This window comes from Manis javanica, chromosome 16 (assembly GCF_040802235.1).
Source record: "Manis javanica isolate MJ-LG chromosome 16, MJ_LKY, whole genome shotgun sequence".
Classification (NCBI taxonomy): Eukaryota; Metazoa; Chordata; class Mammalia; order Pholidota; family Manidae; genus Manis; species Manis javanica.
In genome coordinates, this window is record NC_133171.1 from 7,697,336 (window position 1) to 7,722,866 (window position 25,531).

Genomic DNA, 25,531 nt, shown 5'->3' on the forward strand with positions numbered 1-25,531 from the left:
TTGTGTGATAATAGATAATGGTGGTTGCTCCTGTTACTGGGCATACACTGTGTATATGCCAAGGATTGCATTAGGTGCTTTACATGCTTTATTATTTCCATGTTGATAGACTTATAAACCATCTCTAAGGTCTACCACTTTCCACCTTGTAAAGTGGTCTTTTTCCCATGCATGTGACCATCTATGACCTGTGTAGAATTGTGTGGCTGACTGATCACATTGGCAACTGAGTTTCATGTGGCTGCCTCCGTACCCCACATCTTCTGTCTGAGCCCCTGGAGATCCTGGATGTCTGTGTCCCGGAGGCTTTGAGAGCCCTGGGAATTCCTGGGGCTGGTCTTGGCTTTGTCCAGCCCATGCCTTCTCTTTTACACGGATTCGAATGTTGGCTTGTTTGCAAGGCTGGCAAGCTGCTTGAGAGAGACTTGTGTTTTGTTTTCAACGAAGAGAGGGAAGAATAGAGGCAGTGACTGAAAATTGGAACATTTAAGAGAAATTTAATTGTCCAGGGATACCAACAATACCGAGAAGTGTATCTAAGTAGTCTGGATTTATGGTCCACACCTTTTTGGAGCTCTGTGGGTCTCTTCACAGGGTGAATGGCAGGTGAATCCCTTTGTGCTGCCCTGGAACTCTGATAGTGTTGGAGAAACTACGGCAGCAGGTGTTCATGGGGCAGCTGGCTGTCAAATCACTCATGGGAAGCTGGATGAATGAACCACTAAGGGGGTGAGAGTAGGGGGGAAGATGGTGACAAAGGAAAAAACAAAGAGATCCTGCTAGGATTCCAAGGCAGAGGGTGGCATGCTGGGGACAGCCTGGCCTCGGTGCTGTCTCTACCTGGTCTGACCATTTAGATCAATGTGAACTTCAGGAATAGAAGAGCTTATAAAAACAAAGACTTGACTACAAGGCTATGCATTTTATCAAAGCTTCTCTGTTTGGTATTTTTGATTGAAATTTTAAAAACCCACAAGCACCTTCTTAAAATGGGGGTAAAATATACATAAAATAAAATTTATCATCTTAACCACTTCTCCGTGGCAGTTAAGTGCATTCACATTGTTGAGCAACCATCACCAGCATCCATCTCCAGAACTTTTATATCTTCTCAAACTGAAACTCTGAACCTATTAAACACAACTCCCCACCCTCCTCTCCTGGCCCCAGGCAATGCTCACTCCACTTCCTGTCTCTATGAATTTGGTAACTCCAGGAGTCTTGTGTCAGTGGAACCACACATTTTTCCTTTTGTGTCTGGCTTATTTCACTTAACATAATGTCCTCAAGGTTACCTATGTTGTAGCCTGTGTTGGAATTTCCTTCTTTTTTAAGGCTGAATAACATTCCATTGTATGTATATGCCAAATTTGTTTATCCATTCATCTGTTAATGGACACTTGGGTTGTTTCTAACTTTTAGTTACTGTGAAGATGGGTGTACAAATGTCTGTTCAAGTCCCTACTCTCAATTCTTCTGGGTACATATCCAGAAAAAAAAGTTGCTGGGTCATGTGGTAATTCTATTTTTAATTTTTTGAGGAACTGCTACATGGGGCACAAAAACTTTCACACTGATTCTGCCAGTTCAGACAAACTCATCATCTCTTTATAACTATGAATGATTCCAGATTAGTAGGGATTTGCTGTTAATTGGTAGCATTGGGCTTGAATATTTTAATTTAACAAGGGATTCATTTCAGTTTTTAAAAATCTTGGAAGGGTCTCACTGAAGGGTCCCTCCTTTGGGAACTTAGCTTGTGCCTTCAATCTGGTTTGGTGAGGAGGACAGAATAAGGGCCCTTAAAGATGCCCCCATCTTAATACCTGGAATGTGTTACCTGATATGGTAAAAGGGACTTTGTGGGTGTGATTAAGTACCTTCAGATATGAAGATGACCCTGGATTATCCAGGTGGGTCCAATGTAATCACAAAGGTCTTTAAAAGTGGACAAGGAAAAAAAAAGTGGACAGGGGAGGCAGGAGAGACTTAAAAAAATGTGACTACAGAAGAAAGACACAGAGAGATGCAATGCTTTGAAGATGGAGGAAGAGGCCATGAGCCAAGGAGTGTGGGCTGATCAAAAGGACAAGGAGATGGAGTCCTCCCTAGAGTGCGCGGAAGGAGCACAATCCAGTCTGCATCTTGATTTTAGACCAGGGATACACGTTGCTCGCTTGTGACCTTCAGACCTGAAAAATAATACATTTGTGTTGTACAAACTACTAACTTGTGAGGATTTAGTACATCAGTGGCAGGAAGCTCATACAGATTGGTACCTGAATAGGTTCTGAGCCCAATTCCAATGTGTGTGTGGAGGTTGGGGGATCGGGAGAGTCCTCTGCACACAACACCAAGCAAAAATCATCAGCTCAATTCTTTTTGCATGTGTGTGTGTTTTTTTTATTTTGGTATGATTAATGTGCAATTGCATGAGCAACATTATGGTTATTAGACTCCCCCCTTTATCAAATCCTCACCATATACCCCATTACAGTCACTGTCCATCAGTGTAGGAAGATGCTATAGAATCACTACTTGTCTTCTCTGTGTTATACTACCTTCCCTGTGCCCCCCCCCCATCCAACATTATGTGTGCTTATCATAATGCCCGTTTTTCCCCCTTATCCCTCCCTTCCCAACCATCCTCCACAGTCCCTCTCTCATTGGTAACTGTTAGTCCATTCTTGGGTTCTGTGAGTCTGCTGATGCTTTGTTCCTTCAGTTTTTTCTTTGTTCTTATACTCCACAAATGAGTGAAATAATTTGATACTTGTCTTTCTTTGCCTGGCTTATTTCACTGAGCATAATAGCCTCTAGCTCCATCCATGTTGTTGCAAATGGTAGGATTTGTTTTCTTCTTATGGCTGAATAATATTCCATTGTGTATATGTACCACCTCTTCTTTATCCATTCATCTACTAATAGACGCTTAGGTTGCTTCCATATCTTGGCTATTGTAAATAGTGCTGTGATAAACATAGGGGTGCATATCTCTTTTTCAAACTGGGCTGCTGCATTCTTAGGGTAAATTCCTAGGAGAGGAATTCCTGGGTCAAATGGTATTTCTATTTTTAGTTTTTTGAGGAACCTCAATACTGCTTTCCACAATGGTTGAACTAATGTACATTTCCACTAACGGTGTAGGAGGGTTCCCCTTTCTCCACAACCTCGCCAACATTTGTTGTTGTTTGTATTTTGGATGGTGGCCATCCTAACGGGTGTGAGGTGATATCTCATTGTGGTTTTAATTTGCATTTCTCTGATGATTAGCATTGTGGAGCATTTTTTCATGTGCTTATTGGCCATCTGAATTTCTTTGGAAAAGTGTCTGTTCAGATCTTCTGCCCCTTTTTTAATTGGATTATTTGCTTTTTGTTTGTTGAGGTACGTGAGCTCTTTATATATTTTGGATGTCAACCCTTTATCAGATCTGTAATTTATGAATATATTCTCCCATACTGTAGGATGCCTTTTTTTTCTACTGATGGTGTCCTTTGCTCTACAGAAGTTTTCAGTTTGATAAAGTCCCACTTGTTCATTTTTTGCTTTTGTTTCCCTTGCCTGGGGAGATATGTTTATGAAAAGTTGCTCATGTTTATGTCCAAGAGATTTTTGCTTATGTTTTTTTCTAAGAGTTTTATGGTTTCATGACTTACATTCAGGCCTTTGATCCATTTTGTTTACTTTTGTATATGTGGTTAGACAATAATCCAGTTTCATTCTCTTACATGTAGCTGTCCAGTTTTGTCAACACTGGCTGTTGAAGAGGGTGTAGTTTCCCCATTGTATATCCATGGTTCCTTTATCATATATTAATTGACCATATATGCATGGGTTAATATCTGGACTCTTTATTCTGTTCCACTGGTCTATGGGTCTGTTCTTGTGCCAGTACCAAATTGTCCTGATTACTGTGACTTTGTAGTAGATCTTGAAGTTGGGAAGTGAGATTCCCCCTGCTTTATTCTTCCTTCTCAGGATTGCTTTGGCTATATGGAGTCTTTTGTGGTTCCATATGAATTTTAGAACTATTTGTTCCACTTTGTTGAAGAATGTTGTCAGTATTTGATAGGGATTGCATTGAATCGGTAGATTGCTTTAGGTGGGATGGCCATTTTGGCCATATTAATTCTTCCTACCCAAGATCATGGGATGAATTTCCATTTATTAGTGTCCTCTTTAATTTCTCTTAAGAGTGTCTTGTAGTTTTCAGAGTATAGGTCTTTCAGTTCCTTGGTTAGGTTTATTCCTAGGTATTTTATTCTTTTTGATGCAATTGTGAATGGGATTGTTTTCCTAATTTCTCTTTCTGCTAGTTCATTGTTAGTGTATAGAAGTGCAACAGGTTTCTGTGTATTAATTTTATATCCTTCAACTTTACTGAATTCAGATATTAGATCTAGTAGTTTTGGAGTAGATTCTGTAGGGCTTATTATGTACAACATCATGTCATCTGCAAATAGTGACAGTTTGGCTTTTTCCTTACCAATCTGGGTGCCTTGTATTTCTTTGTGTTGTCTGACTGCCATGGGTAGGACCTCCAGTACTATGTTGAATAAAAGCAGGGAGAGTGGGCATCCTTGTCTTGTTCCCTATCTCAGGGGAAAAGCTTTCAGCTTCATGCTATTAAGTTCATCAGCTCAATTCTGACACTACCTGGAGACAGCATCAGATCCCACAGGTGGAGGGCTCAGTTCTGCAAGATACCAACCCCCCTTCAGATGCCAGTCATAAGCCCCAGGCTTCTGACTGACTGGTTACAAATTGGAGGCCCCAAATGAACTCCATCTAAGGTTTGGCTAATTTGCTAGAGTGACTCACAGAACTCAGGGAAACACTTCACTTAACATTCACCAACTTATTAAAGGACATGATAAAGGATAACAATCAATGTCCAGATGAGATACACAGGGCGAGGTCCTGAACGAAAGAGCTGTCCAGCTCGGTGGCACGTGGAAGCATTCTGGTTCCCCAGGCTTGGAAACCTTCCAAAAAAGTACTACTTCACTGTGTAGTAATGACTTTTTTAATTACCTAATTTATGAGCTAATGAAGTGCCCTTAAAAGCAAGCCCGTAATAAGTACTTTAAGGATGGAAAAACCCATTTCAGGTAAATCCAGGGTCAAGGTGCTCATGGCCACTGATTCTCAGGGAAGTGTTATCTTTTCCCGGTTTCACTCTTCCTGGGGTGCTTGCACAAATTCGTGTGCATGCCTTGCAACAGAGTCCCCTGCTTCCTTCTTCTCTTCCTTCAGAAAAACGGAGAGGGGTGGGTGGGCACGTGGGCACCCTGGGTGGGCACCCTTCTCAGTAATGAAGCTCAAGAAGGCTAAGACCTCCACTCTCTGTATGTCTCTGATGAGACATATTTTTCTGTCCCATTAAGAGAGTTTGAATCTGTTCCCAGCCTCGATTAAAGGGTCTGCTACCCTTTCAAAGAACAAAGCATTTTGAGAAAAATTTAAACAATGCCTCTGAACACATCTTTGTTACACATGTCAACGTCTGCCAAAATTTCAGGATCAAAGAAATCTGAATAGATTTATACAATAGGGAACACTTTGGAAAAAATGTTAGATTACTAGGAAGGGCATGTCCAGGATTGCATATCCATGACTCTTTTTTCTTTTCCAGTCCACTAAAGAAAACAGGCTCAGAATGAAGTCCTTTGATGTCTTTTAATAAAAAAAAAAAATTGGTAAAACTTCCCATAACAAAAATTTTACCCTTTTAGCGATTTAAAAGTTTTCAGTGGCATTAAGTACATTCATCTTGTGTGACTGTCACCACTGTCCATCTCCAGAACTGTTTCACCAGCCCAAATTGGATTTTTTTGTCATTCCTGTCTGTACAACAAGGACAATGTTTTCTCTAAGTTTCGTCCTTGTGATGCACATCACTGACTAGTCCCTTGTAAATTGCCTGGAGTTTGGAGCTGCTTCTCCTCTAGGCCTCAGCACATGTTGGCTTTGGGAGTAAGGTAAACGGATGTGCTATGGACTCTGAGGATGTGCTTTCGACTAGCATATAAACAGACAACAGGTTTTAATGCCTTTTACCAGGAGGAGGGCGAGGAAGGGAGTGCCTCTCCTCACCACAGGAGCAGACATCCTGTCTGTCTTCAAGCAGAGGGAAAAACAGTAATACGGGGAGGTGACATGTAGGTCCATGGACTCCCAAATGTCAGTGGGGAGACAGAAGACACACTTGGTAGGGAAATGGGATTCTGGGGTGGCTCTAGGGGAGAGAAATCCTGCCCACCAGCAAAATTGGAATTTCTCAGGCGTCAGTCTGCGGGTTCATATGAAGATGCTCTAATAATAAGAACTTCATGGAACATCCCTGCCTTATCACCACACTTGCATCTTACAGAATCTCCAGATTCCTCCTGTTCTGTGCTGGTAATTTGTGGGCCCCTCGCTTGTCAGCTCAAGACCCATTCTGCCCTATTTCATTCTTCGCACCTTCCTCTGGGGCTGTTGTCCAAGCTCTGAGAGCTGCAAGAGGGCAGAGCCCCACTGCTGTTGTGTGTCTGGGGGGCAGCACAGTGCCCATGCCCAGGCCTGGTTCTCCCTCCCCACTTTGTGTGGGGTCCTGAGGTGTCCTGGAGTTTCCCTGAATTCCTTGGAAAGTCAGCTTTGGGCTTCACTTCTCTCTCCTGAAGGCTCTGCCAAAGCCCACAGGACTGGGTGGGGGTGGGGGGGACAGGACAGCGGGCCCTCCCTCCCACTCTGCTCTGCCCCCAGGAGCTTATCTGTACCATGTCAACACTGTCACTTCCACCCCGAAAATATCCAGAAGAGATGTCACGGTGGCCTTTGCTAAGGTGAGAATAGGTTTCCTCCCAAGATTGTGCTGATTGTGAATAACTGTTTTTAGAGCCGCTTCTCCAGCCTTAAAGTCCTCTGGGAACAAGTCCCCCAAGAGCAAGAACAGGTGTGGGTGGGCTCCCAGCGGATGACTTCGGTGGCTTGTTTCTGCCTCCGAGATTCTGGAAGCCTGAATGTGGCTGTGAAATACTGAAGTCAAAACCTATACAATATTGGACGATGAAATCCAATTAAAAAAGGTTGAGCAAAAACCTAAGAACTGCAGACAGACAGCCCTCAGGGATTGTGAAGGGAAAAAAATAGCCCAACCCAGACAAATGAGTAGTTTGGTACCTTGAAAGGCAACAGTGGGCAAATCCAATACTATTATGAAAAACTGTGGCCAGGGAACAAGGAGTGATAAGCAGCTGTCTTCTCAGTGACCCCAGACATGACGTTTGCCACCCAGGGGGGCGGTGGGAGCTGTCGCTAAGAACTGCAGCCCTAGGCCTGGTTGCATGTGACACCAGGTGACCAATAGGGTCCCTCTTTCTTTCTCCTTTTCCTCCTTCCTTCTTTCCTTCCTCCCTCCCTCCCTTCCCTTTTTATTGTAATGATATACAACGTTGCGTGCTTTTAAGGTATACATGGTGCTGATTTGATACATTTATGTATTATAATATGATCGCTGTTGCAGTGCTATTTAGCAAATCTATCACATTACATAATTATCTTTTCTTTTTAGCGGTTGGGATAATTACGTTTTAGAAGGGAGTTTCTGCTAAGATTTCTTTCAACTTCTTCCATTTCATTACCAAAAATGAGGTGAGAAAAGGAAGAATAGGAGGGAGGTGCTGTGGGCTGGGTGCCTGTGAGCCGACAAAATTCCTGTGCTGGAACTTCCTCCTCAGAGTGATGGTGTCACGAGGTGGGGCCTCTGAGAGGTGGTCCGTCCTGGGGGGAAGCCTTACGAGTGTGATTAAAAGAGGCCCCCAAAAGCTCCTGAGTGTTCCCGCTCAAGCTCTGAAAAGTAAACTCGGGAAGAAAGTCCAAGGGCCCAGAATGCTCGGGCTTCCTGGCCCCCGGACCTTGGAAGAAGCTTCACGACTCAGCACCTTCAAAACAGCTGCTCCCCTTTGCCTGCCCCTGTGATCTCTGCCGGTGCTGCCTCCTTGCTGATGCCCTTCTCAGGCTGCGCCCTCTCTCTCCTTCCTTCATCCCTCCCATCCCCATGGACACCCCACCCACTGGTCAGCCCGCACCTCCCACAACCAAAGGGGAGTCAGACACCAGAGTCAAGTGTGGAAAGGGGTGAGGACCCTCTGGGTAAGGAGAATAACCGCTTGCCAGCGAGGGTGCAAAGGAGCTGTTCAGGAGGGTGACATGGGGACCCTGTGGCAGGGGAATGAGTGTCAGGTGAGGCCTGGGTTCACAGCTGACCTCAATAAACATGATTTATTGAGTTTCGGGGATTAACAGAAAAGCGTGTGCCTGGGCCAAAGTCTCTTTTATTATATATTTTATTTAATCTAAAATTGTGTTCATTGCCTAATGGTAGCACAAATACAGTACATTCTGGTGCACGTGAATGCAACACCAGGCTGGCAGCCAGGGAACCGGAGCCAGACCGCCTCCACCACGGGCGCCGGGATCTCTCAGTCCCACCCACCCTCCGAGGGCCAACTCCACGCCCCATCGACAGCGAAGCCGACCTGTATCTCAGCCCCATGAAACCCCATGTTTTGTTCTTCTCTTTTGCTACTTTCCATGGACTCCCCACACTAAGAGATTTTTGATACTTTCCTTCTGCCCTTTTCCTAAAATGTAAGGTGATTTTGGGCAGAGATTATATTATTATTTATTTCTATTATCATACTTAATACAATGGCCAGTTAGCAATTGGTGCTGAATAAATATTGACCAAAGGAAGGACAGAAGGAAGGAAGGAAGGGAGGCAGGGAGGGAGGGAAAAAGCCAGATTATTCTGTCCCATTTATCCAGGTGGGTTTTTCTGTTGTTACTGAAGAGCATGGTGGAATTTCTCCAAATCATAATTTCAGTAATTCAGTATATGCTCCTTAAACATCAATGGGCTTTCTTCTTGTTTGTTTGTGGTTTTTTTTTTGCTGTGCTTTTACCAATGCATTAATCTAACCCCTTTTTAGCTTACTTTTTTTTCAGCCTGCTTGCTGCTTCACTTAACAAATCCTGCAAGTCCACAACTGAAGCCACGAAGTGTTGCATGTTATATGGTCTCCAACTAGACAGCCAAGGCAGTATCAGCTAGTTAGAGCCTGGGTTTGGAGTCAGACAGACCTGAATCCCAGCGGCTGAGGCCTGGGCAAGCTGGGGCCAGTTCCCTAATTTCTTGGACACCAAGTTCCTCTTCTATAGTGTGGATCATCATGTGACCCACTCACGCACGGGCTGTTATTAAGTATTAGATGCAGGTTAAAGACCTACCCCCGTGCAATGCCTGACACATAGCAAATGCTCTGTAATTAGCTTTCAAGCAATCATTATTATTATTGTTGGTGCTCTGACTTCTTGGATGTTATCTTCCTATACTCATTTTAATCATGTTAGTCTATCTTTATCTTGTTGTCACCCTTTGACCATTTCAGTAATATTCTCTGACTCCTTCTCAAATTTTCTTCCCCCATTTCTGAGTAGGAAAAAAGGAGGGAAAGTCACAATAAAATGATATAGGCTTACGTGGCATGGATGTTTTCTTTCTTTCCAACCTTGGCTCGATTTCAGGGACCCATAAAAACATCAGCTGGAGGAAGAAATCCGTGTGTTCAGCTGAAATAACATTGAGGCATAAATTCTTTTCCTCACCAGTGAGGAGACCAAGATACGGCGGGAAAGACTTAAGTTTTGCTACACATTTTAAAGAGCAGCTGAATGAGAGGAGAGAAAAACACTTCAGGCTGGTACATCTGAAGGCAGCTGAAGGCTTCAGTTCTAAACATAACAACTGAAGTTATTTACAAACTGCAAGTAAAATCCCTCTTTTCCAATTCATTTAGAACCCCTGCTTGCTATAAAATGATCAGGAAATTGGACAGGAGAACTTGTTTTGCCAACTGCGAAAAATGCAGCTGATTGAAATCTGAAACTGAACTGCTGAGATGATAAAGGCTCCCTCCCTGACAAATCCGGGTTGAAACCAGGATGTGGCCCCTTCCGCTCTGTTCTCTCACTAGCTATTTTGGGTTATTTTTTCTGAAGGCAGATGTAATTGTTAAATTTGCAGATGTCACGTTTAGTTCTCCACATCTTGGATGTATATCTTTTTTTACAGGAAGAAAGTTTAATTGACAATTACACGCATTTTCCTCCCTAGACCCTTTTGGCCTGCGTAGAATGTTTCTGTTTCGAGGGAAACCTGTACTGAATGTTTCCCCTAAATTCTTTTTAGAGTTCATGGTCCCTGCATGCAGCTCAGGGAATATGACCCCATCCCAGGTCTCATAAAATCAGCTGCAGTTAGAAGAATCAAGGTGCCAAAGAACCATTTCAGGACTTAAAAAGCAACCGTGTCTGATGGGAGAGGGTGGGGCTCAAAGGCTGTTTGCCTCAACAATGTGGGAGGGACAGGAGAGGTAAACTGGCAACCAGAGCTTTAATGCCATGGGTGACTACCCAGCTCCGGGGGACTCAATCCCAGTTCACAGGTTGAAATCCTAACTAATCCCCAGTGTGATGGTACCTGGGGAGGTGATTAGATCATGAGGGTGGAGGCCTTGTGAATGGGATTAGTGCCTTATGTAACAGGCCCCAGAGAGCTTCCTGGCCCTCTTCCTCCACTTGGGGACACGGGGGAAAGAGCTGTTTGTGAACCGGGAAGCAGACTGTCACCCAGTCTGCCAGCACCTTGTCCTTGGACTTCACAGCACCCAGAAGTGGGAGAAATACGTTCTGTCCTGCCAAGATTATGGTAGTTATGTTACAGCAGCCTGAGTGGACTAGGCCCCACCTAAACTAACAATAACTCACTTTTATTGAGCCACGTGCCAGGCACTGCTCTGAGGGCTTTACACTCATCCCCTCACTTGATTCTCACATATTTCTATAAAGTACGTACTGCCGCCAATGCACACAAGTGAGGAAGCTGGGCTTCCGGAATTTAGGTCACTCATCCGGGATACCACTGGGGAGAGTTAGAACGGACATGCTGTGGATTTTTAGCACCTTCCCCCTTTCCTCCCTTTCCAACCCCCCAGTCCCCACCAGGGATGGGAATCATTCCTGCGGACCAACTTGGGGGGATCACATGATATGGGCTTAGCCAATCAGCACAGGGCCCAGGAGATTGGTCAGAAGTGGTCATGTGACCTAAGCCATTGCCCTCAGAACAAATGCAGGGCTAGCAGCCAAAGGTGTCTGTCCTTGTTTGTACTTTAGATAGGTGTAAAACTATTTTCTATTATAGGAAAGATGTCTGAAGGTGAAGCCAATATTTAGGGAGGCCAGAACTGAAGGAGCTGTAGAGATATATCTCAGTGAGGTACTGATAATGGCTGTGAACCTGCGCAGCAAACCGTGACTGACGCCTCACCCGCAGGGACCCAGCAGGTCCATGGGTCGAGGAGGCCCCTGTACGTGGAAGCCAGAGGGATTGAGTCTCTGTTCTTTACAGCCCAAGCATTCTGAGTGATACACTCACACTGCCCCAATGGATCTTCAGCTTTCTGCCTGGGCCCTAGCCTGGTGAAGCTTTCCTTGGGCATTGGCATTTCTTAAAAAAAAAAAAAAATATGCGTATACATAGATACCGAGAGGTTCCCTTAAAACACGAGGAAGGGCCAGTGGACACCAAAATGACCGCAGCTGGCTGATTTCCATGAACTCTTTGGTTTGGGGGGCAGAGCATAATTTTGAATCAGAGTTTTTTTCCATGGAAATTTATTGAGAAATTTTTAACATACAGGATGGTGATTTTGAAACAGCAGCACCATGAGAAGTAAACTAACTTCTTCATTAGCAAACCCCCAACCAGTTGGGGCACATGGACAGATGGTCTGCCTGGGAGAGCTTGCCTTGGGGGCTGCCCGCCTCCCCCTTATTACCTCCGGCTCCCTGGGGTATGTCAGTTCCCAAGGCCATCTTAGCTGCTGTGTTCTGCCAGAGGGTTAAAGCAGTGAGAAGGATTCTTGGCTTTCCTCCTACCAGGCCTGTTTACATTTTAACAGGAGACTTGTGAACAGTGAAATTCTTCCTTAACTTGCAGGAGGGAAATTCAAGGCCCACGACAGGACACGAGGACACACATATTTTGGGACAGAGAAACATTTTCGTTTTCTCTCCAGTCACACTTGTAGTGCAACCACTGTATCTCATGTGTGCTCAGTTACAGCTAGCCCTGTATATGGGAGACCCCGCTTCACCCCAAATGGCAGCCTCTGCAACAATCTCTCTCTCCCTGCCTCACACGCACGCGCGCGCGCGCGCGCGCGCGCGCACACACACACACACACACACACACACACACACACACACACACAGTCTGTCAGTGAATTTTAAGACAAGGATGAAGAATAGGAAAGGGAACAGCTGAGCTGCAGAACAGTAAAAGGCGAGCTCATTCCCCAGGGGAATCTTGCTCCTGTCTGTGGGAGGCTGTGACAGCTGACTGAGCTGTTGGAACACGTGAACCCTCAGAACTTACCCACGGCCCCTGAAAGACATAAGAATGTTTGCTGAAAAGGGAGCAGGGGAATTTCTCACTAGAGGGAATGGAGAAGGATCAGAAATTCAGTTCACTGCTTGGGAAAGTAACAGCCTTACCCCCCCATGTGTTGTTCAGAGGAATGTTCCAGAACCTGGCATGGCTACTGCCTGTGTTTTCTCTCAAGAATTTGTGGGTGTAGGTGAGGATACTGCTGTAATTTTGTCTCACCATAACCCAGAAAACCTCAGATGCTGGTTTTAAAGTTTTGATTCACCAGCATGCTATTCCAGGTAGTTGATTTATGTACAAATGGTAATTAATAGCAACAAACATTTTTAAACTATGGATTTTTTTCCTCTTTTAATATCTAATCATAGTGGCAATTTCATGAATATGAAAGACCTGCAAATGATAAAGTCAGCCCAGTCACCTATCTCCAGCCCCTCAGTAAGGAGGGCCCAGGGACAGGGAAGGAGAAGGGTGGGGAGAAGGGTGCAGGATGGCAAAAGGGCTGCAGAGCCCTCCATGCAATTCTGTGAGTCCCAGCACAGGAGAAGACTGGGCTGCCAGAAGGGGTGTGACACATGCAGGCAACCCACTTATTTACAAAGAGCAGTAAAGATGGTGTTCCTGTATGTGTGTGAATGTGTCCTCTGGTCAGCACATGGCTGTTCAATGTTTCAGGGGGAAGTGAGTTACACGAGGGCAGGGACAGTGTCTGCTTTGCTCCCTGGAATATCCTGAGTGCTGACACAGAGCCTGGTATGTAAGCGTTCTGCAGTTATTTACTGAGTGAATGAGTGAGTGCATCAATCGAGGCAGCATATGCTGCAACCAGGGACAGCCATGCATTTGGGGATGAAGATATAGTGAGGTTTGCTCAGGCGAGATTTTTTTTTTATTTTGGTATCATTAATCTACAATTACATGAAGAACATTATGCTTACTAGGCTCCCCCTTTCACCCCCCACAAACCCCATTACAGTCACTGTCCATCAGCATACTAAGATGCTGTAGAATCACTACTTGTCTTCTCTGTGTTGCACAGCCCTCCCCGTGCCCCCCCATATTACACATGCTAATCGTAATGCCCCCTTTCTTTTTCCCTGCCCTTATCCATCCCTTCCCATCCATCCTTCTCAGTCCCTTTCCCTTTGTTAGTCCATTCTTGGGTTCTGTGATTCTGCTGCTGTTTTGTTCCTTCAGTTTTTCTTTGTTCTTATACTCCACATATGAGTGAAATCATTTGGTACTTGTCTCTCTCTACCTGGCTTATTTCATTGAGCATAATAGCCTCTAGCTCCATCCATGTTGTTGCAAATGGTAGGATTTGTTTTCTTCTGATGGCTGAATAATATTTCACTGTGTATATGTACCACATCTTCTTTATCCATTCATCTACTGATGGACACTTAGGTTACTTCCATTTCTTGGCTATTGTAAACAGTGCTGTGATAAACATAGGGGTGCATCTGTGTTTTTCAAACTGGGCTGCTGCATTCTTAGGGTAAATTCCTAGAAGTGTAATTCCTGGGTCAGTCAGGCGAGATTTTGATGCCACTCTTTGTAAGGCTTCAGCAGCTTCTCAGCCCTCAAGACCCGAGGGTGTGGGCCTTGCCCAGGAGAAGGAATGGCCCATTTTCCCATCGCTCTAATTTTAGCCAGCCCATCACCCTCCTGGATCTCTCAGAACTACTTGCACTGCAGCAGCACCTGGCACTGTCTGGAGGAAATTGTGTTATAACTACAGTATTGTGTGAAGATTTTTTGAACAGACCATGAGGAACAGCTGTGGGCCAGCTTGCTTTCTTCTGGGTAACTGGGGAAGTGCTCCTATGGAGCTGAAAGCAGGTGAGTCTGGGGTGAGGTGACCAATTAGAGGAGACAGATGGACCCTCAAGACTGCTTAGTGTCCACAAGGATGCTCCTTAGAGGCAGAGACTTTCAGGGGCTTCATTACATTGGTGGGGTCTGGGGACATCTGGTCCTGGGGCTAAAATCAGCACCTGCACCTTCGGTGAGCCTCTGTTTGTCATCGACTGGCTCTTCTTACCCAGCAGGTTCAGCTTGAAGGGCTAGCTGCACTTGGAGCCACTCAGGAGCAAATGATGGTGGCATTGGCACAAGCCACAGTGGAATGGTTTCCATTGTACAGTTGCAGCAAAACCTGGTATTCTCCCTGAAAGGGACACGGGGAAAGCATGAGGTGTGGGGCTCACAGAACGATCAATTGTTCAACAATAGTTTTTGAGCACCTGTTAGGTGCTGGCATGTTGTAGACACTGGGTAGAAAGAGATAAGCCACACCCACTCTGTGGAGCTTCCAGGTGCTCTGGGAGGGGCAGACAGCGCATGCGATGATTACTGCTGTCTGCTGTGTCACGTGCTGATGCTCTGGGAGAGTCCAAGCAAGGAGGGGCATGGACAGGGTGGGCTAGTGCTGGCTTGCAATTTTAAGTAGGGTGGTCAAGGTAGGCCCTGTGGAGAGGGTGAGCTTTGTGCAAAGACCCAAAGGAGGTGGGGAACATTCCATGCTGCTCTGGGGCCTGGTGCTCCCACTTCTGAGGAACAGCGAGGAGACCTATGGGGCTTCAGGGAGCGAGAGCCACAGGAGGGAAGAGAGGAGATGAGGTTGGGACTGCCCGGCAGGCCATGGTGGGGACGCTGGCCTCCACCCCAAAAGGAATGCAGGTCATGAGTGCATTTTCCCCAAGAATGGCCTGATCTGATGGACATTCTGATAGGATTCCTCTGGCTGCATTTGAAAAGACGTTGTGGGGAAAGCGGTGACAGCAGGAAGACCAGATAGGGAGCAGTGGGGGAACTGCAGCACACCCAGTCCCAGTGAGAGCCGGACATGGCATGCATCAGATGGTAGAGCTGAGGAGAGGGTGGATCCTGGATGGAATTTGAAGTAAGAGTCAATTTGATTTGCTGAGGAAAGCCACGTGGGTGGGAGAGAAAGAGAAGGTTAGGGTGATGCCAACGGCTCTGGCATGGGCAATAGAAGGGTGATGTGTTGTTTGCTGATATGGAGAAGGCCTCTGGGTGAGAAAAATTCAACTTCACACAATCAAAATGCCCTACTGGGGACTCCCTTGGTTCGTGGTTAGTGGCTGCTAGCTGGACGTATGCAGAATTGCAGAGAACCACACCTGTTTGGTTCACTGCTGAGGCCCTGCCCTAGCCCCTGCGGGCCACATGGTGGTGTCTGTAGACTGTCCACTCTGGAGAAGAAAGCTCTGGGTGGCAGGAGGTAGTGGTAAGTAAGGCGAAGGGCCCACGAGGGAAGGGTAGGCAAGAGAGGCCTGGCACATCTTGGAAGTGCCTGTCAGCTGAAGGAAAGGGGTTTAATCTGTATAAGGCAGAGGGGAGGAATAAATGAGACCACTGGATTCAAGTTGCATGAGAAAGTTTTTGTTAGAACAACTTTCTAGCAATTAACAGAGGTCCAGGAGGGAGCACGTTCCCCAACCCTGACGACTGTCCTGGGGAGAGCCTGGTTCTGCTCTGGAGTCTCGGTTGAGGAATGAGTAGAGACCTAGGGCGCCCTTCAGCCTGAGCATCTGTGACCTTCTAGGCTCCCAGTAGTCTGACTGCTCAAAGGTTGAGTAGCTGTGATTTCAGAAGCAGCGTTAGAAATTTAACCAAAGCAGTATAAGAGTAAGAGTTGATTATTGAGCAAAAACCAGTTCAAATTTGCATTTGATTGTGTTTCCTCTTCATCATCTACTTTTCTTTTCTTGTCCATGGGCATTTAAGCACACACCCTACAAAATTTTTGAAAATCAAATGAATTTTTCATTGTTGCTTTATAAGCCTAAGAAAAGATGTAGTGTTTGAAGGAGGGTGTTCTAAATGATGAATTACAAGAGGCGAGAGAATTTAGGCAATTGTGGTGTCTGGAGTTATGCAGGGGCATGCCAGGCAGCCAGCAGAGGTTGGTGGGGGCGATGGGCAGAGCAGCGACCTTTCTGCTATTGAGGAGAGCCTTGAATCTGTGAGTTAGGAATTCGTAGTTGTATCCTTGGCAGGCTATACCTATGAGTTTTTGTCCATGTGCTTTGGAAGCCTAAAGGATCTCTCAATTCTAATTCAGAAAGCAGCAGTCAGAGACAGATGCCGGCCTTCCGGGCAGAACTTCAATCTGGGCCAAGGGACTGGCTGCACTAAAAAGAAAACAATACCAAGACACCGAAGATTAACTGCTGAGTGGAAAAGCTTTCAGCCAAGCAGGGATGGGATTAGTACAGAGCCCATCTCTAGGGTATTTGGTAGGAGGAGGGGATCTGGGTAGATCTTTGAAAACCAGAAAGCTTTGCACTGTCTCTGTCCCATATTAGGAAGCAAAATCTCTGGGCCTTGCTTAGCTGGCTCTCTGCCAGGGTATCCTGGGCTGGCTGCAGCTGGTCCTCGGCCAGCGTGGGAGCCTGTGTTGGGATTAAGGCCTCTAGCTGCTTCTGCTGCATATGTGACAGGCCACATGTGTCCTACTTGGCTTATGTCCCTTGTCAAGTCTGGCCAGGTATCAGAGGCACAGTCAGGACTGGCCAGGTTTCTGCTTCTTAGGCCCAAGCCTTAGAAGGGGAATAGGTAGGAGGGTCAGGCACAGGGACTCGGTTGATGATTAAGCCATCAGGCCAGGGCCAGGAGACCCGACACAGACTGTCTGTGTCCTCTTGCTGGGCAACATTGTTGAGCACCATCATTGGTCAAAGAATGTAGATATTGCACCCATCCAGGTGTCCTACAGAATTGCAATAAACCTTTTTACATCACTGGTAACGTTTCTCCCAAAGGGATTCTATGACTCTTAAGAAATTCTTTCCCCCTTTATTTCATAGCAATTACTAAGGGTTTCTTTTTTTTTAAGCCAATAACGCAAAATAAAAATCAATTTTATGCAAATTGTAAGCCAATCTCCAGTGGGGGATTGAAAAGGAAAATGGAGAAAGAAAACTAAATCAAATAGCAAAGTTTAAAGAAAAATCTATCTGGGGGAATTTAAGTCTCACATCCTCGAAGTGAAGAGAATTTGCAAAATTCTCAGACAGTACTGAAAAGGTGGCAGAGAAAAGTCTGGGGAAGAGCCCCAGTGGGGGAAGACTAGATTGGAAACTTCCCAACTGCGAGAACACTAGTGAAAGTCAGAGATGGTACAGACACAGAGAAAGAATTCTTCACAGAGAAAGAATTCTCCATACAGAGTCATATACAGGTTTTGGAGGACTGCAGATACGAAGCTGAAAATCAAAAAATTGTAATTATTGTATATTTGTTGTTCTGTAAGATTCCCTCAGTAGTAGCATATTGGGAATGTATTGCTGATATCAGAGCTACTTCATCTCAGCCATTTCATAAAGTCACATTGTTTTGCACAAAAAGGAATTAGTGGGAAACTACTCTCAACTGTGAGACTTGCTCAGCATGCAGGCATTTTATTTCCTTGGTGGCAGCCCGTGAGTAATAGTGCAAGGCCTCTAACTGGGCACCTTTCCTCCTTCATGGCTGTGTTTCTTCCTTCCTCTGAACAGGCAGTCTTAGAGGTGCTAATGACAGCCCCCTGTGTAGCACATGACAGCCCCAAGTGCTGCAGCAGCTGTAGCCACATGGAGTCCCCAGCCCAGTGGTCCCACAGGCCTGAAACAGGCATCCCCCTCAGTGGGAGGTGTCTGTCCAGAGGATCTCTGAGGGTCTGACAGGACATAAAATATGAAATACCTTCGTGGCAAAACCGGTGTGTCAAGGCATTTATAAGTACCTAATGTTACCAGCTGAGTGTGTTGTGTTTTCTCCATCCTTGTCCTCTCAAAGTAAATAATTCAATCAAGAGACAGATTTAGGAACAGTCTTAGTGGCAAAAGTTTATTAAGCAAAGTGAAAGCATACTCTCAAGATGGGTGGAAAGTGGTCTGCCTGGAAACCAGAGGGTTTTAGGGTTAGGGTTGGTTTTTAAAGTAGTGAAAAGTCCCTCCCTGCATCTTACCTCATTTAATTGAAGTGTTGATTGACATTTCAGGTTATATAACCTTCTTCCTGGTGCTCAGGCACTTACCCATAAGCACCCGAGAGAAACTCTTGGTGCAGGTGGTGGACACCACCGCAATGCACATTTATAACATCATTGCAGTGGTATGATGAACCGTGAGGTAACTCTGGGTCTTATATAAGACACCTCCTGGGTCTTAGTGTGTCTGTGGCCAACCTGTGTGGGTGGTGTGGAAGCCCAGTTGAGCTTTCTAACATCTTGTTTGGCCCTGGTAAGGCAGGAGAGAGACCCATAAACAGGAGGGGATTTGGGGGTGCTCTACCATGAATGGATGGACAGGGGGAGGACCTTGTCCAGGACAGGGTGGGACCCGCTCATGCCTGCCTAGCTATCTGACCCCCACTATGAGGAAACGGTCTTACTGAGAAAGGGCTTTCTTAGTGTTGGCTAATGGGAAGGGTTTCAACTGTTCAATTCCCTCCTCTTCCAACCCCCTCTCCTTCTCCCCTGTCTTCTTATCTTCCTCCCCCTCCTTCTCACCTCTTTCTTCAAGAAACTGCTTGATACAGTAATTAAGTAGAAAAACAAAACAGAAAACCCAAATCTTACCATGAGAACTTCAAATCCAGGATTATTGATAGGGCCAGCATAATAAATTTGCTCTGAAAAATAAACACAATTTAAATCATGTTATTCAATCATTTAAAACAAAAATGATTTGCTCATATTATCTGTGCTCACTCTGCACTGGGGATCCAGTGATGAAAAAAAAGTCTCTGTCCAAAGGTTGCTTATATTCTAATGGGGACACTGACAATGCATAAATAACTAAGCCAGGCAGTTTCTAGATTGTAAAAAGGGCTAGAAGGAGACGCTCAGGTCAGGTGAGAGAGGCAGGTGGTGTGATGGTTAAGAGGCCAGGCCAGAGCTGGGCTGTGCAGGGTTAAATCTTGAGATGACCCCAGATGACTGTTTGACCTTGGACGGACATCTCTTTGGGCTCAATTTCTTCTTTGTAAAATGGGTATAATAATGACAGCAACAGTTCCCACATTGTCGAGCTGTGAGGAATGAAAAAGTTAATCAATGTGAAGGACAACAGTGTCTGTCTGGAAAGCACTCACTAAATTCACTATAATTAAGCCCTGGGATATGTCATGTTTGATAGGGCTGGTCAGGGAAGGCGTCTCTTGGGAGGTGATATTTGAACTAAGCCCTGAGAGAGGAGAATGGGGCCACCGTTCAGAGAGCTGGGGTGAGAGCACTTCGGGCACCAGAACAAAGACAAAGCCCTGCTGGGGACAGAGTTTGGGGAGTTGGAAGGAGAGAAGGCTTATGGTTTTACCGAAGCCTAGTGAATAAAAGGGCCTGTGTTTGTTGAGAAGAGATTAGAAAGGAAGAGGAGACAGATACTCCAGGATGCTGAGGACATGGGGAGGGGAAAGGTACCTAGACCAAATGGGAATACCAGGTCATGTTTTCAAGAGGTCATTCTGCTGTGTGGGGACACTGAGGTGGAGGCTGCTCAGGGACAAAGGTGAGCGACAGGCTGGTGGGTCATGGCGATGGTGGAGGTGGAGAAAGATGAATGGAACCACGGCTCTGCAGGGAGACAGGGCTCACTCATGAGTGGCATATGGAGAGTGAGGGCAGGGGAGGGCCTTGGCTTGGGCATTTGGGTAGGTGGGGATGCCATTTATTGGGATTGGGTAGCCTGGGGAGGAAGATGTTTGGGGAGGATGTGGTGATTAAAGAGCTCTATTTCTGGGGGGTGGTTATGAAGAGTCCTTGAGAGCAGCTGGATACATGAATCTGGAATTTTGGGGAGGAGGTTAGAGATAGCACTGTGAATGGTGGAGTCCTTAATCTGTAGATGGTGATAAAGCCATGGGACAGGCTTGCATCTTGCCTCTTCTTCCTGCTTATTGGGCAAATCACCTAACCTTTCTGTACCTCAGTTTCTGAAAGAGGCAATGGGAGTAATAATAATATCCAACTTATAGAGTCAAATGAGTTAATACATGTGAAACTCTTACAATAGAATCTGGCACATGGTAAGGACTCCATAGGTGTTTGCCATTAATATATTCATTTACCAGTCCTCACTGCCGGGCATCCATCCAGTACAGGCCAGGCACTATTCTCGATGCTGGATGCAGTAGTAGACAAGAATATTATGTGAACCATTTGAGTCACTGGCCACTCAGAATTGTAATCATTTGTTTGCAGACTGTTTCCTTCACCAGCCTGGGATGCTATACTGTATTTGCTTAGTTCCCCACACACTGCACAGAGTCTGACATACAACAGGGTGCAATGTATGGGTATTGCATGAGCATATCCTCTGCAGGGCACTGCAAGGACTAGAGAACTTGCACTTAGTCCCTGAGGAGAGTGGGCTTCTTGGTCAGGGCAGACACAGTCATGATTAATTGTGTGTTATTCACCAGTGCAAGAAGAGTAAAGGAAGCAAGGCTCCCTTGGATGCCAAGGAATGCACTGAAACTGGGCCTTGGAGCCTTTGTTGCAGGGCCAACAACTGCTAAATTCTGTCCATGCATTTAAAAAAAAATTTCTGCTTTAAAAAAACAGACGAGAACAGCTCTCCGAAGAACACCATGAAAAGGATATCTAACATTCTGTTATACTGGCTGGGAGATTTTCATTACATCAGTCTCTTCTTACACTTTACAGTTTCAACTGGAGCTTTTCTGGGGGCCCATGGAGTTGCTGAGAACTGCTGCAAGTAACCCATGAAGCTGTGGGGTTTTTTTAACCTGATGAAACAATGTCTATAATTAAGTCCTCACTCCTTTCTTTTTCAGATGCTCTCCGATTCTGAGACTCCTCTAATTAACATTCTCACACTCCTATAAAAAAGCCACAGTATATTTGTACCCACTTCTTCCTTGCCTTCATATGAAATCTTGATCAGTTTTTAATAGGTGCTGGATTAAAGAAATTCACCTCCCTCGTTCTGAATCCATGAAGTCATTTGCGCTAATCAGTTTTTTTTTCTTTTTTGACCCAGATCTCCGGTGTGGTTAGCACACAGTGTCTTTTTAGAGAGGAAATGCATTTTTAAATTGTGGAAATAAAAGGTCCCAAAGGGCTTCAGATTAGACTGACATGAGGCTCGGGGCTGCATCCTGCTTCGTAGTCTTTTGTTCTCAACAACCAGCGCAGATGCTGGCCTGGAAGTGCCGGCTCAGCGCTTTGGCTCTCGTAGGCAGCACCCGAGCCATTGCGTAGCCCTTGGTAGTATCTTAGTGGAATTCCCTCTGGTCTTCCAAGTTTAACACGAGAGTGTCATCAATATTTAAGCATTATATTGTAATTATAATAGGGTGCCTGACAATGTAAACATACTTAGAGTTATAATTTATCATAAACAGGCCAATTAGTGTACTCAGAACAAAGATTTAAAAAAATGCCACTTACTCATTTACTTGGCTTTGAGCCCCTTTCCTAACTGCTGGGTCAGTGGGGGGGGGGGCCCAGGGGAGGAGGACACAGCCCTTACCCTCCCTCCAGTGAGTGGGGGCCTGGGAAGCCCCCCTGCAGTGGTTCCTAAGGGCAGTGGCCTCACAGTGGTGGGAGAGGCAGGGAGAATGTTCCAGGCAGACCAGGAGCCTCACCTTGGGAGTGAGAGGGAGCAAGTGTCTGACTGCATTTCCAGGAGCTCTGAACACTGTCTTCTTTCCCTCAATTTCCCTAAAGAGCCGTGAACCTGGCAGCGGGCAAGGCGCAGGCGGCACCCTGAGCTCCTGTGCTCTGCCTTCAGCTCTGCCTTCTTCAGTCTCCAACCCTGGGAGGTATGAGGGTGTTTGCTGGCCCCACCGGGCACTGAGCTCATTTAAATTAATAATGAACTGCAGAGGGGTCAGTAGGACACTCAGAAGTGCACAGGGTGGGTGGGTGTGACTGTAGATGGAATGCCCTTGGGGCCGAAAGCCTCAAGGTTCCAGCAAGGTTTCAGAGGATTCTGGGCAGTGTGGGTAGATAGCTGCAGGCTAAGCCCAGGCCTGGTTTTTATATTTTTACATTTTTTCAGTGTGTCCTACTTTGTCAGCTTCTCCATCTCCAGGGCCATTTTACCTGCTATTCTCTAGAGCATTCTTTATGTGTCCCCGAGGGGAGGCCAGCAGAGGACTTCAGTGCTGGAAGCATGCCCATGCCATCTCAGAAGTGATCCTCAGCATGTCCATGTACAGTGGCACAGGGCAGGCCCTGCCAAGGGGTGAGCAGGGCAGAAATCCAGCTCCCCTGGGCCAGGCCTGGCAGCCTGCAGGGACTTCTGGTGTCTTAGCTGTTGTAAAAGCAGCTGTGGCCCTGCCCTCTGACATTGTCCCAGGTCAAGAGCCTGTCACCTCTCCACACGACCCTGCTGCACAGCAGCCCATGGAGGGCCACTGGGAAACACAGGGACTTTATCCCCAGGGGGAGCCCTCCACCCTCCGCCGAGGAGGCTTGCTCTCTGGGCATAAATGCCACAACCACCTGACCTTCTGAGGCACACGCACCGCACTGGCAGCCAGCGACCCCGTACATCACTTCCTGGCCTTTCTTCCTGCCCTGAGTCCCCTCGCTCCTCTCCCTCTCCTGCTTCTTAGCATTGCTCCCCAATAAACCATCCCCCAAGTCCTTGTCTCCAGCTTTGCTGGGGGGACCCCAAACTAAGAATGTCTTCTCACAGAAGGAGCACCGTTTACTAATTTGTACAAAGGCCACACGTGAGCTGGTGGCGGGCCTGGAAACTTGGCGGCTGCTGCATCTGGGCCCCTTTCGGATGCTGGAGCCACCCAGCCGAGGAGCTACATCTGAACCCCCTGGAAACTCTTCTCTGCCTTTTGCACCAAACAGGGAAGAGAATGAATGCCTGGATTGTCCCTGTGAAGGCTCCAAGCCACACACTTTGGAGAAGACAGGGGCTGGGAGAGAGGGACAAAGAGGTGAAGACTGCAGCTGGCTGGGTGACTGGCCCTGAGGTTTGAGAAAAAAGGGAGCAGAGAAAGGAGGGGACAGGGGCACAGCCAGCCTCTGGGTTTGAGCTTCCTTCATCCAGGGCATCACATGGTGCTGTCACTGAACAGTGGCCTGATGTGGCATGTGTGACCTGTGCTTGCTAATAAACGGGATTTTTAAACTGGAAGTTTCCTTGGCATGTCAGATGACCCTTTTATTGGGAGGATTATTTCTGTTGCTACTGGGAGCTCAGTAGTTAGAACACATTCAATTTTATTTCCAAACATCTCTGGCCCCTCTGGCTATTTGTAGGGTCAGCGTGTTCTGGGAATCGTAGCTGTGGTCCTTTTCAGAATCTCAACTGTGCTTTGGAATTCCTAAGTATCTAATTAGCGTTTGGCTTATGACATGAACTATCTTAGCTTTGCTATGCTAACTGTTTTGCTATCTTTTCCTTCCACTCAAACAGGCTTATGAGGTCTTTTTTTATGACCTTTCACTACTAGAAAAACTTAATGTTATTTACAATCTGAACACCTTCAACTGCGTGCTTGCAGTGGATTGTTTATGAGACTAATGAATGAGAATTCTTCTGAGGCTTGTTTGTTCATGGCCCTGCTGCCAACACCTCTCCAGCGACTGAGACATGGGCTTATCACCCCTACTCTTCTTTTCCTAATAGCACACTGGCTTCTCTCAGTGACCAGCTGCTATAAAGGACTCATGCCACCTCATCTTCTTTTTCTGCCAGGAAGGGCTCCTACACATGGATTGTGTCATTGAATTCTGGCCAAATAGTTTCTCCTCTGAGTAGGGGACATTGCAGGTGGGAGCTTTATGGGGTCTGGGGAAGGGTGGCAGTAATGGTCCAACTAAACAAACCTTTTCTGAGTGATGATATGATCCCATGAGAAAGAAACTCATATCTCACCTCAGGTAAATGAGAACTGCGGTGTGATCTGTGATGTTCTGAGAACTGTCTGGCTTCCATGAAGGCATTTTCATTGAAAACTACACAGCTTTGGGTTTCCCTTGGATTAGACACAGTATTTGGCCTCTTCACATGGTGTACAGAGGTCAAAGTGCACTGGTTTTCCATTTGGGGGTTGTGCAGGCTAGTAATGCCCCCCTCTTTCCCCTGAAGATGCCCATGTCCTAATCCCTGGAATCTGTGAATATGTCATTTTGTGTGGCAAAAGGGGCTCTGCAGATGCCATCACATTAAACATTTTGAGATGGGGAGATGACCCTGGATTATTGGGTGAATCCAGTGTAATCACAGGGTCTTTGTAAGAACGAGGCAGGAGATCAGAAGGAGAAAGTGATGTGAGGGTGGGAGCAGAGTGGGGCAGTGTGGCTACAAACCAAGGATGCCAGAAGCCTCTGGAAAGGGAAAAAGTCAAGGATATGGATTCTCCCTAAAGCTTCCAGAAGCAATACAGTCCTACAGACAACCAGACCTGTAAGAGAATAGATTTTTGTTGCAAGTTATTAATTGTGTGGTAATTTGTTACAGCAGAAGTAGGAAACTAACACAGAGCTCTTAGATGAAGAGTGGAGGCTCCAGGTGATTGGGTGATCTACCTGAGAAGCAGGGACTTGTTTGGATTTATACTCCCAAGAAAGAGCCCTTCAGAACCATAACATCAGCATAATGTAAGATCTCAGCAGAAGAGAAGTCCTTGGGCCCACAGCTGGGCTAGAGAGTGAATATTCCACATAAATTCATATGCTGTAACTCAGAGAAGACTGTTAAAAAGGAATTTAGAAGAGTAGAGAAACTACTAGGTAAGTTATGTCCAATAGAACATTTTGCAAATTGGGAATGTTCTGTATATATATATATATGCATCACCAAATATGGTAGCTGCTAGCCACATGTGGCTATTAAGAACTTGGGATGTGGCCAGTGTGACTGATGAAATGAATTTTCAATTTAATTTAAATGTACATGATTTATATAGCCACATGTGACTAGGGACTGACATACTGACCTGCTTTAGGTTAGCACCGTGCAAGAGAAATATAATGCAGGCCACATATGTAATTCAAAATTTTCTAGTAGCCACATTTGAACAAAAGGAAAA

At 45.9% G+C, this 25,531-nt stretch overlaps 1 protein-coding gene across 3 annotated transcripts in view; it reads right to left on the reverse strand.

Annotated features, from left to right (window-relative positions):
• Positions 1-477: 477 nt before the first annotated feature.
• LY86 (lymphocyte antigen 86) overlaps positions 478-25,531 on the reverse strand; it is a 68,576-nt gene continuing 43,522 nt past the window's right edge. Inside the window, exons 4-6 of one of the 3 annotated variants that reach the window (XM_036998360.2) lie at positions 19,089-19,141; positions 14,544-14,669; positions 478-2,192 (exon numbers count right to left, since the gene is read on the reverse strand). In XM_036998360.2, the coding sequence (XP_036854255.2) occupies positions 14,586-14,669; positions 19,089-19,141 (137 nt within the window). In that variant the 3' untranslated portion in view covers positions 478-2,192; positions 14,544-14,585. Of the gene's footprint in view, positions 2,193-14,543; positions 14,670-19,088; positions 19,142-19,166; positions 19,541-25,531 lie in introns of those variants that run through there. The other 2 variants (XM_073224184.1, XM_036998359.2) reach the window with 2 other exon arrangements.